The sequence below is a fragment of the Symphalangus syndactylus genome, chromosome X, assembly GCF_028878055.3.
Source record: "Symphalangus syndactylus isolate Jambi chromosome X, NHGRI_mSymSyn1-v2.1_pri, whole genome shotgun sequence".
NCBI classification, from domain to species: Eukaryota; Metazoa; Chordata; class Mammalia; order Primates; family Hylobatidae; genus Symphalangus; species Symphalangus syndactylus.
Window position 1 is genome coordinate 134,118,493 of NC_072447.2, and position 12,718 is coordinate 134,131,210.

The 12,718-nt window shown below is 39.5% G+C and overlaps 1 protein-coding gene across 2 annotated transcripts in view; it reads left to right on the forward strand.

The window, feature by feature from the left end:
• Window positions 1-4,108, forward strand: part of ARHGAP36 (Rho GTPase activating protein 36) — a 31,403-nt gene extending 27,295 nt beyond the window's left edge. For both annotated transcript variants that reach the window (XM_055267743.1, XM_055267742.2), the window contains 4 exons: window positions 140-316; window positions 555-652; window positions 786-892; window positions 2,854-4,108. In XM_055267743.1, coding sequence (XP_055123718.1) covers window positions 140-316; window positions 555-652; window positions 786-892; window positions 2,854-3,011 — 540 coding nt within the window. In that variant the 3' untranslated portion in view covers window positions 3,012-4,108. The remainder of the gene's footprint in view (window positions 1-139; window positions 317-554; window positions 653-785; window positions 893-2,853) is intronic.
• The last annotated feature ends 8,610 nt before the right edge of the window (window positions 4,109-12,718 follow it).

Sequence of the window (12,718 nt, forward strand, 5' to 3'; positions counted from 1 at the left end):
AGGGGACATATGTGGGAGTATATCAGCAAGAGGGTGGATGGAGAGGAGAGAGAGAAACAAGAATAAAAAGAGACATATTCATTTGTACAACTCCCAGAACTACCGCAGCGTCAATCACTTTCTGCTTTCCTTTGCCTAGGTCCCAGGCAACCGTATGACTTCCACTAACTTGGCCTTGGTGTTTGGATCTGCTCTCCTGAAAAAGGGAAAGTTTGGCAAGAGAGAGTCCAGGAAAACAAAGCTGGGGATTGATCACTATGTTGCTTCTGTCAATGTGGTCCGCGCCATGATTGATAACTGGGATGTCCTCTTCCAGGTAGGTTCAAGTTTTGGATGCACTTGTTTTACACATCCCTCTCCTGTTCACAAGGCAAGGCACAGTTGTACCTGCATCTTTGAGGGTAGCCAAACAGGCAGCCACAAGATCGTCCAGTCTAGAAACTCCTCCCACATTAGCTGGTCTTGGTACCTTTAGTCCTGGGTACCTGAAAGAGATGAGAATAAATGAAAAGGTGCTGTGTAATCGTGGCTAATGTTGCTAATTCTACCGTCAGGTGCCTCCCCATATTCAGAGGCAGGTTGCTAAGCGTGTGTGGAAGTCCAGCCCGGAAGCGCTTGATTTTATCAGACGCAGGAACTTGAGGAAGATCCAGTGAGTGTTTTTTTGGGTTTTTTTATTCTTAGCCTGAAGCACCTTCTCCTGTGGGGTTTTCCAACTCCAGACTATCTTTATATTAAGTAATGCAAGTACACAAACTGACTTTTTCAAAATCCTTCCCATTCAGGAGTGCACGCATAAAGATGGAAGAGGATGCACTACTTTCTGATCCAGTGGAAACCTCTGCTGAAGCCCGGGCTGCTGTCCTTGCTCAAAGCAAGCCTTTTGATGAAGGTCAGTTCCCTGCTGGAGGTCAGGCCCTTGCTGAAAGTCAGTTCCTTGCTGAAGGTCAGGCCCTTTTTGAAGGCCAGGTCGTTGCTGAAGATGAGCCCCTTGAGGAAGATGAGTCCTCTGAGGAAAATGAAGAGCTAGTATTTGAATATCTTAATCAAGGAGTAGTCTTTGGGGAAGCTCAAGGTCTAGAAATCCCAAATAACTTTGAGATTCAGGGCCCACATCTTGAAGGGATACCAGAGCTTGATGAGGAAGATGATGATGATGATAATGATGATACTTTAAATTTTGATGATCTTCCTCCCCTTGGAGATATTCTAGGACCAGATAATGAAATTCCAGAACTCACTGAGATCCCAGACTTTGAAGAAATTCCATATTTTGATATGGTCCCAGACCTTGAAGGAGCCACAGATGTGCAAGAAATCCTGAACCCTGGAGAAAACCCAAACCATGACCTAGAAGAAGGAGCAGATTTTGAAGACCACCAAAATCTTAACCTTGCAGAAGTTCCCTATCTTGATGTAATCCCAAACAATGAAATCCCAGACCATGCAGATGCTTCAGATAATGATGAAATCCAAGATTCTGAAGAAGATCCCAGTCTTGAAGATGTCCCAGCTGTTGATGAAGTTCCAAATGGTGAAGCCTCAAATACTGAAGAAATCCCAGACTATGAAGCCCCAGAGGTAAATGGGATTTCAGACTCTGAAGAAGACCTTGATTTTGAAGAAGTCTCAGCTCTTCTTGTGGTTCCAAGCCCTGAAGAAGCCCCTGGTGGACATGAAATCCCAAATCATGAAGAATCTCCAGAAGTTAATGGACTCTCAGACTCTGAAGAAGATCCCAGTCTTGAAGAGGTCTCAGATTTTGATGGGATCCCAAATGATGAGGAAACCTCAGACACTGAAGAAATTCCAGACCATGAAGAAGCTCCAGAGACCAATGGAATTACAGGCCCTGAAGAGGTCCCAGCTCTCCATGTAGTCACAGGCCCTGAAGATGTCTCTGATTTTGATGAAATGCAAGATGATGAAGAATTCTCAGATGTGAGTGGAGTTCCAAACAATGAAGAAGCCTCAGATATTGAAGAAATTCTGGGACGTGAAGAAGCCTCTGATGCTGGTGGAAACCAAGACTCTGAAGAAAGCCCCAGTCTTGAAGAAGATTCAGTTCTCTATGTGGCTCCAAAACCTAAGGATGCCCAGATTTACAACAAAGTTCAAGATTATCAGAAAGACCAAGCCAATGCATTTGAAGAAGAAGTTACCACCATGGCTCCAGAAACTGAAGATGTCTCCATTCTCAATACAATTCCAGACCCTCCACAAGACCTGGCTGTCAATCTTGAAGAAGTCATGGATGTGGAAGAAATCCCAATACCTAAAGATTTCAACTCTAAAGAGGTTCAGAATCCAAAGGCAATTCAGTTTCATAAAGATGCAGATGTTGCATTACCTGTAGATACTACTCTCCTTAAAAACAAGTCTCAGCCTGGCCAAGTCATGGACTACAAGTCCTCCCCAGAGGTGTTGAAGGGCAACACCTGCTTTCTGTCTTCCATGCAGTGCTGTAAGCTTTCATCTCTAGCTTTGTTACTCGTTTGCTTGGTAAAATTAGTCAGGTTACTTGTAGGGTGGTGGTGGTTATTAGGAGGTCACCCTCTTACCTGTCTCCCTGGTGGTATTGTCCATTGCCTCTGAGCACAGGGTATCTGTCTTACTCTTTCTCTTTCCTAACTCAGCTCTTTTCCCATTTCCCACAGTGGTCCTAGATTCAGAGATCTGTGTTCTGCTGTCAGGCTGTAGTATTCTTATATGTCAAATGGGGATAATCATCCCTGTCCTACCTTCTTGCCTCATACTGTATTTGAAACTCAAAATTAGGTCTTAGTGCCTTGGGTGCTGTACAAAGTATAAGGTCTAGAAACATAAGGAGTTAACATTGTTACTATTTTTCAGGTTCCTCTGAGGAGCCAGCTGTGCCTCCCAGCACTGCCCATTCCCATGACGATGAGGAAGGAGCGGGTAACCCTCCCATTCTGGAGCAAGACCGCCCATTGCTCCGTGTGCCCCGGGAGAAGGAGGCCAAAACTGGCGTCAGCTACTTCTTTCCTTAGATGTTTTTCCTTCTATCAGGTGCCAGACAGGGGAAAAGGGTGGGGGTAGATCTGGGATGTCACAGGAAACATTAAGGAGAGAGTTGAAGGTAAAGATCTGAAGGTAAGAAGGAGTTCCACCTGATGCTCGGGTCAGGATGAGAATTCCAAACACACTGCCAGCCTCTTCACTGGGGATGCTTGGTCTCTTCTGCTGGTAAAAGCAGAGATGTTTCTGTGTCATGCCCAAGCTCCCCGGTGCTACCTTGCCTTTCCTTTTACCCCTGATCTTGGCTTTCTCTCTCTCTCTGCAGACTTTCCTTTAATTGATGTGACATTTGTGGTAAACACCTTTCCCAGGGAACCTCACAAATCTTGAGATGCTTTCCCTTCCCCAAATGGGATTGCATGATTTCCCTGACTTTCCTACCCTCCTCCAGAGAGCTCAGTTGGAAAGGCCGTCAAGACGCATGCTAGAATGTTAGGTCAGCCTACTGACAGCTGACAAACAATGCGAAATCATGTCACACCAGCTCATAGCCATGTCCCTGCAGCAACTCCACCACCTTAGGATTTCCCCCTCCAAATTATTCAGACCAATGGCTCGCCAAATGGCCTCTCCCAAAATTCTGTGCAGTTTTGCTCAGGTCACGCCAACAGGGAAACCTCAAGTGTAGATCTAATTAGTGTTTCCGGGATCCAAAGTTAGAGGAAAAATTAGATTTTATTGCCTGGATCTGCTTTAAAGACAATTGGTGTTTACACCCTGTTGTCAGCAAAACAGCTAGTTAGATAAGGACACATAGTTCCAAGTAGGTAAAGTCACCTGATTACAAATGTTCTTAACTATCGTCTCTGTAATTCCTTTATACAGGACAGTACAAAATTGTGGGACATGCTCTGGTAACACACAGATATGGGTTGCGTATGACATCCACAATTACAGCTGATATTATGGGTAACAACTGCTAAGGTCCATAGAATGAAGAATGTATTGTATTGAGGGATAGAAATTGATCATTTAATGGATAACAACTGCTGAGCTCAAAGATTTGTGATTGTTAAAACTTCTCTGGCATTTAATCATTAATAAACATCTGTATTGTGACAGCAGCATATTCATGGCTTACTGTGTTTTTCTTCTTTTTAATTTGGGGGGTGAGTTGGGAAGCTCTGACTAGAAAGCTGAAGGGGTAAAGGAGAGGTGAATAGAAATAAACAGGACAGGTTGATGTAGAATAAGGAAGAAGATGACATAGGATAAAGGGAAGGGGGTGACAAGGAATGAGGGGGTGGAATGATGTGGAATAAAGGGGAGGGAGTGAAGTGGGAAAAAGGGGATAGAGTGATGTGCGGTAAAGGGGAGGGAATAGAGTTGAATAAATGGGAGGGGGAGACATGGAATAGAGAGGGAATGACATGGGATAAAGGGAAGGGGGGTGACATGAAATGAGGGGGTGGAGTGAGGTGGAATAAAGGGAAGGGGGGTGACATGAAATGAGGGGGTGGAGTGAGGTGGAATAAAGGGGAGGGGATGATATGGAATGAAGGGGAGGGGCTGATGTGGAATAAATGGGAGGGTGAGGTGGAATAAAGGGAAGTAAATAGAATAAAGGGGAAGGGCTATAATGGAATAAAGGGGGTGGAAGTATTAATATTAAAGTAGAAAAGGTTAAGGGGAGATGAAAGAGAAGTAGGGGAAGCAAAGGAAGCTTAAGAGGAAAGCCTATAAGGGGGAAGAGGGGAATAAATAAGGAGACCACTAGGTATTTTCAACTGAGAAGTTCCCCCTGAATCAGTGAAAAATAAAATCCTATAAACATCGGCAGACATATGACTTCCAAGGGTCAGAGGAAGAACATACTGCTGTCTGACTGATGAGACTTCCAGCCTTTCTTGAAAAGTTACGGCTTCATGACATACTTGGAAATTTTCCATGTTAGATACAGGACCTTAGAAAGTGGAATGGTTTGTGTTATTTATTTTTACACATTTTGCTTTAGGGTATTTCCTTGCATAGAGCTTTACAGACTGCAGACTCGTAGCATTGTCCCCTCCTACACTAATAAATTTTGTAAATAATAATAATCATGATAGTTAACACATATCAAGGTCTTCCAAAGTGTCTGACACTGTTAAGAACTTTACGTTCATCATTTAATTTAATATTCACAATGACACTTTGAGATATATGCTACTGTCATCTTCAATTTATTCTTGAAGAAAATGAAGTACAGAGAGGTTAAATAACCTGCCCAAATTACACACTTGGTTAGTGGAAAAACAGCCAGTCTCTAAAGCTGGCTTGTTTAAACACTAGATTATACTGGCCCATTCATCTTGGGATTTTGCCTCAGACACAAAGATGCACTGTGATGTCTGCAGCAATTTTTTTATATTGGGGTTTGGACTTTCAACAAGCAAGTTTCAGGTTTCTTCCTTATAGGTCCTTTCTCTCCAGAAAGGACAGGCTATTAGACAATAACTGATATTTCAGGCAGATTCTAGCAGTTATACCTGGGGCTTACAGATATCAGAGGCAGAAGAAAATGTAGTAGCTCACCCATTCCAACCTTCTTGTTATATGAATAGTCATACTAGGGCTCAGACTTGGGAAAGGTCAGAGATCTGGGAGTAAGATTCAGACAGACCTTCTGAGTGCGTTTCCAGGACTTTATGGGGTCAAAAAAGTAAAATGTGTCCTGTGAAAAGTTTACGTGTGCTTTCACCATTCAGCTTCAAAACAAACCAGACAACAAAGAAGAAAGTAGATTATTTGAAAACATTGACTTCACTCTCTGGCCTTCCCTGAAGCCAGATTTTCTCCTAATCTTACATTTCTTCCCAGTACCAATTCCTAACCAGCCCCAGGGACTGGGCCTGAGAGTGTTCGTAGATGTGGGCATTATCCTTGCTGTTCTCCACACTGTAAGGACCCAGCTCATAGGCTTCCTGACACTCCAAGTCCTGTCCTTATTCTGGGTGCCACCAACAATGTACACATGGAAGTCTTACTCCATATACCCTGGCCTCACACCTCTCTGACCTTTAACTTCTTAGTACCTCAACCACTCCCAGTCACTTGGCATCACTGGGCGTGGCTTCAACTCCAATATCCCACTGAGGCCCAAATCTTCTAACGAAGGCTGGGTCCATGCCATTTGCTCTTTGGCTTCCCTGAGGGGTCCAGTACCCAAGACCTTCCTTTTCTCTTCACTATTTTCCCTGTCCAGAAAAAATTTGGGGCATATTGATTTAGTATTAACTGCCTTATCATCCCCTTGCCCTCCAAATGCCACATCTGCACTATTTAGCCCCAATTTTCGGTCTTTACAAACAAATGTTTTCTCTGATTCCATAATAACCACTGTGGGAGAAAGGAGCAGCACCCCAAGAATTTCCAACCTCAGCTGGCCCTTCTGGCCACCCTGCAATCCTTTCACACACCCCAGGTCATCTCTTTCTCCGATTTTCCTCCTATCTGTACTCCAAGATTTTCATCACTCCTCTCAAACAACAGCCCCTTTCACTCTACCCTCACCACACCCCATACAATGGCTCAGACTCCTACTTCATAAAGGAGATTGAGGCTAACTTCAGCTCCTTGACCCTACACCTACAAAGGTCTTTTTGGCTTCACTAACTCTCACTTCATATTGCATAGCACTACTTCTTATTATATAACACTCCTTCAGCTTAGAAGTTCCTATTCTAGTTTCTTTTCCCTTGCTCTGTCTCTCCTCCGCTTTCCTTCTCCATTACCCCCACCCCTAAAACCTTGCTTACACTATTATCTCAGTTCTCTTGCCTGATTTTAAAATCTCTTCTTGTCTACTAGTTCACTTACTTCAGGATATTCTCATGATCAAGTGTCTCTCCTCCTTAGAAACAATTCCTTGATCCGTCATCACCCTATAACAATTGCTATATTGCTCTTTTTGTCAAGCTCATTGAAAGAAGAGTCTATCCTATTCTGTATCTTCCTTCTTTTTTTTTTTTTTTGAGACAGAGTCTCATCTGTGTCACCCAGGCTGGAGTGCAGTGGCACAATTGTGACTCAATGCGACCCCTGTCTCCTGGGCTCATGCCATCCTCATGCCTCAACCTCCCAAGTAGCTTGGGCTACAGGCGCATGCTTCCACACCCAGCTAAATTTTTTTGTATTTTTTGTAGAGATTGGGTTTTGTCATGTTGACCAGGCTGGTCTTGAGCTCCTGAGCTCAAGTGATTCACCCACCTCAGCCTCCCAAAGTGCTGGGATTACCGCATGAGCCACCACGCCCAGTCTCTATCTTCCTTCTTACCTCCCATTTATTCTTCAGTCCATACCAATCAGGCTTCTATTCCCACTACTCTAATAAAATGGTGGCAAAAGTCACCACCAATAACCTATTATTACATTCAGTAAACATTGGTAATACACTTACTTTCCTCGGTCTCAGTGACACCACCACACCACCGTCTCTTGATGTTTTACTTATATTTTTTAAATTAAACATTTTTATTTGAGATAATTGTAGGTTCACATGCAGTTTTAAGAAACAATACAGACAGGTCCTGTATATCCTCTACCCAGTTTCTCCAGTTGTACTATCTTGTAAAGCTACAGTACAATATGACAACTAAGACACTGACATTGATACAGTCCAGATACAGCAATGTTCCATCAACATAAGAATTCCAACTGTTGCTCTTTTATAGCAAAATAGACAAATCTACCTTTCATCCCCACCACCCCATTTCCTAACCCTTGATAACTAATCTGTTATCCATTTCTATAATTTTGTCATGTCAAGAATATTATACAAATGGAATCATACATATGTGAGCTTTTGGGAGTGGCTTTTTTTTTTCACTCAACATGATTACTTTGAGATTCATCCAGGTTGTGCGTAGCAGTACTTCATCTCTTTTTATTGCTGAGTAGTATTTCATGGTATAGATGTACCATAGTTTGTTTAACCACTCACCTACTGAAGGACATTTTGGTTGTTTCTCCAGTTTGGGGCGATTATAAATAAGACCACCATGAACATTCGTGTATAGAATTTGAGTGGACATATGTTTTCAGTTTTCTGGATGAATGCCCAGCTGTGCAATTACTGGGTCGTACACAATTGCATGTTTAGTTTTATAAGAAACTGACAAACCACTTTCCAGAGTAGTTATACAACTTCATATTCACACCAGCAATGTATCTGCATGCTTGCTAGCATTTGGTCTTGTCACTATTTCTTTTTATCTTGCCCATCATGATAGTTGTGTAGTGATATCTCATTGTGGTTTAAATTTGTATTTCTCTGATGCTTAATGACATTGAACATCTTTTTATGTGTTTATTTGCCATCTGTATAGTCTTCAGTGAAATGTCTGTTCATGTGGATATCAAATTGCTCTGGCATCAATTGTTGAAAAGACTATTTGTTCTCCATTGAATTGCTTTTGTGCCACTGCTTGCATGATTTCTGGTGAGAAGTCCACTGTAATTCTTATCGTTGTTCCTTTATAGGCAAAGTATTTTCCCCTCTGGCTTCTTTCATGACTTTCTGATTACCTTTGGTTTTCTGCAGCTTGAATATAATATGCTTAAGTATGACTTTTGGCAATTTATATGGTGTCACCTGAACTTTCGGGATGTGTGACTTGATGTCTATCGTCGATTTTAGAAATTGATGTACCATTATTATTTCAAATCTTTCTTCTGTTTCTTTCTCTCTCCTCTTTCTGGTAATCTATTTACACATGTTACATCATGTGAAAATGTCTCATAGTTCTTGGATGCTCTTTTCTTTTTTTCATTCTTCTTTTCTATTTTAGTTTAATAAGTTTCTATTGACCTATCTTCAAGATTACTCATTCTTTCCCTGGCCGTGCCCAATGTACTGATGAGCCCATTAAAAGCATCTTTCATTTCTGCTAGTGTTTTTTCATTTTTGGCATTTAAAAATTCTTACTTAGAATTCTCATCTCTCTCCTTACATGATTAATCTGTTCTTGCATGTTGTCTACTTTTTGATTAAAGCCCTTAACCTGTTAACCATAGTTATTTTAAATTCCTGTCTGATAATCCCAACATTTGTATCAGTCTTGTTCTAATGCTTGCATTGTCTATTCAGACTATGATTTTTCATGCCTTTTGGTGTGACTTGTAATTTTTGTTGAAAGCTGAACATATTGTATCTGATGTCAGGAATTAAGGTAAGTAAACCTCTAGTCTGAGGATTCATGTTAATCTGGCAAGAATTGGGCTTTGTTTAATCTTTTCTGTAACTATTGGTGCCTCAGGCTTAAACTTTTCTAGTGTTCTTGTTTTTGTCTCCCCAATTAACATTGTGCTTTCCTAAGTACTCCTCTGAGAGAGAGTCTGTGTCTTGCAGCTCTTTCAATTGTAACTCACTATCATTATACTGGAGCCCTGTTGGTATGGTGTTAAGGTGTGGATCGGGGGATATTTTATAATCTTCTGATTACATCTCTCTTTTAATGGGTCTGTGTCTTTGGAATGTGACTGTTACAAGTGTTTCTTTAATGATAGAGCTTTTCCCCTCCTGTCTGCTGTTCCATTCTTTGCCTGCAGTGTTTCCAATCTATTTCTTCAAAAGTCTGACCCTTGTTTACTATTTTTCCCTCAGGTGATACAGGAAGGCTGGAAGATGCCGGAGGGCAGATGAATTCTCTTCTCTCAGCTAGGATAAAGTTTCAGAATTATGTTGGAGAGTTAGCATTTGTTATGGAGAGGGCTCTAGATGTATTTCAGAAAGGTTACTCTTCTATTATCTCTCCAGTGCCATAAGGAGACTTTTCTTGGATCCTGTATCCTCATTGTAAGAACCTGATGGGGTTCCTAGAAGGGAAAGTAGATTAAAAAATGTGAGGTTCCTCATAAGACTGTGGATCCTATGAGTTTCTGACTCTCATACTAGTCCACACTCAGCCTTTTAGCAATTTTTCAGAACTACCATTTAAATGTTTTTACCACCTTATGGTTCCAGTAGCTTCTGCTTTAGTTAAGCAGATTTCAGTTGCTGTAGATTTTTGAATGTGCCTTTCTCTCCAGATTTAGGGATGGTAGTTTCCCCTGTGACCTCAGTTATCTGATGGGTCAAGAAAAGTTGTCGATTTTTAGTTTGTCCAGCTTTTTCTTGTTGTAGGACAGAAGTGACAACTTCCAACCTGTTTATACGTTGGAGCTGGAAGCAGACATACCTAATATTGCATTTCTAATGTCAGTTTTTACATGTTCATTGTTAGTTTATAGAAAAGGGATTGATTTTTGTGTGTTGATCTTGTCTTATGTGACCTTGATGAGTTTACTTACTAGTTTTAAGAGAGTGTTTTTTAATAGGTTACTTGGAACTTTTCTATGCAGATAATCATGTCAATTGAAAATAATGGCAGTTTTATATCTTTCTTTCCAATCTATTTGCATTTTATTCCTTTTTCTTATCTAAATGTAATGACTAGACTTTCCAATATTATACTGAATAATAGTGGTGAGAGAGGACATCCTTATATTTTTCTTCATCTTTGAGGAAAAAGCGTTCAGTGTTTCACCATTAATTATGATGTTAGGTGTAGGTCTTTCGTATAATAGCTGCTTTTCATTAAGTTGAGGTTGTGCCTCTCTATTCCTATCTTGCTAAGAGGTTTTTGCTTTTTATAATGAATTTTGGATTTTGTCAGATATTTTTTCTGTATCTGTTGATATGATCATATGATTTTTCATTTAGCCTGTAGATATTATGGATTACAATGGTTGATTTATGAATATGGAGCCAGCTTACATATCTGGAATAAATTCTACTTGGTCATGGTATTTAAGTTGTTTATTTTTACATCGATGAGTTCACTATGCTATTTTTTTGAGAATTCTTATGCCTAGATTAATGATCCATAATTGATCTGTAACTTTCTGTTTTTGTACTTTTTTATATAGTTTTAGTATCAAGATAATACTGGCCTCATAAAATGCATTGGAAATTGGTAATTCATCCTCTGTTTTCTGGAAAAGATTGTATAGAGTTGGTGCTAGTTCTTCTTTAAACATTGGGTAGAATTCTTCAGTGAAACCATCTGGGACTAGAGATTTCTTTTTTGGGACCTTTAGAAATTATGAAAAATTATGAATTAAAGAATTTAATTTATTTAATTATTATAAAACTATTCAGATTATTTTATTTTGGGTTTTCAAATATTAGGTACATTTCTTTTAGGTTGCAAAATTTATGAGATTAAATTTGTTCTTAGTATTATCTTATCATCCTTTGAATGTTTCCAGGGTCTATAGTGATAGTCTGTTTCATTCCTCATATTAGTAATATGTGTCTTTTCTCTTTTTTTGGTTGTCAATCTTGTAGTAGACTTTTCAATTTTATTGCTGTTTTCAAAGAAACAGCTGTTTGTTTCACTGATTTTTTTCTATTATATTCCTGTTTTCAATTTTATTTATACTGATATCTTTATTATTTCCTCCTTTCTGCTTGCATCTGGTTTATTCTCCTCTCTACTTTCTTTAGGTAGGAACTAGATTATTGACTTACTCTTTTCTAATGTAAGCATTTAATGCTATCTATTTTCATTTTAGCATTGCTTTAACAGTATACCACTAGTGTTTATATGGTGAGTATTTATTTTCATTCAGTTTGACACATTTTTAATTTCTTTTGAGACATTCTCATTGACCCACGGTTGGTTTAGTTTGGTTTAGTTTCCAAGTGTTTTGACATTTTTCTCTTATTGATTTGCAGTGTTGTCTGGCTCGTCTGTCGTAGATAGCACTTCTATTTGATCCTGAGGAAAAATGAGCTTATATGACCACCTTCCGTTGCTAAGCTGGTGGTGAGGAAATGGCAGGCCTGGGTCACCATTTTCTGTTGGATAAGAGGTCATAATATGACTGGCTACCATTTTGTTTTCCTAGTTCTATGGTCCCAAACCAAGACACCTTCCTCTTCCACTTTTCAGAGATTTTCTTTGGTTGTCTTTTGAGTTAATTCCAGAGTTTATAGTTGTACTTAGTGTGCAGGAGTTTGGAAAGAAAGATTTATGTGCTTTTCCTAAGCAGAAATCTCATGATTATTTGAAATAATTGTTTAGATATAATTTTCGTATACATTTTACCATCTAGAGTGTAAAATTTAATGCTTTTAGTATACTTTCAGAGGCATGCAACCATTGCCAGAATTTAAATAAAAAAATTTTCATCACCTTAAAAAGAAACCATGTAGCAGTTAGCAGTCACTCTCTATCCTCCCCATCACCCAAATCCTAGGCAACCAAAGTACTTTCTATCTCAATAGATTTGCCTCTTCTGGATATTTTTTGTAAGTGGAATCATGCAATATGTGATCTTTTGTGACCAGCTTCTTTCATGTAGCATAATGTTTTTAAGTTTCATCTATGTTATATGTATTAATAGTATGTATCGGAACTTTATTCCTTTTTAATGCTGAATGACAATTAATTGTATAGCTATACCATGTTTAATTTGCATGCACCTAGTAAATAATGATGTAGAGAATTTTTTTTGTATTTTTCCTCTTTCTTTGATCATGTATCTGTTCAAATCTTTTGCCCATTTTTAACTAAGATTTTTGATTGGATGTTGACAGTTCTTTGTACAATCTGGATTTTTTTTTTTTTTCTTTTTTTAGTTTGTGACTTGACTTTCATTCCCTCAATTGTGCCCTTTAGGGAGCAGAACTTCTAAAATTTTAATGAAGTCTAGT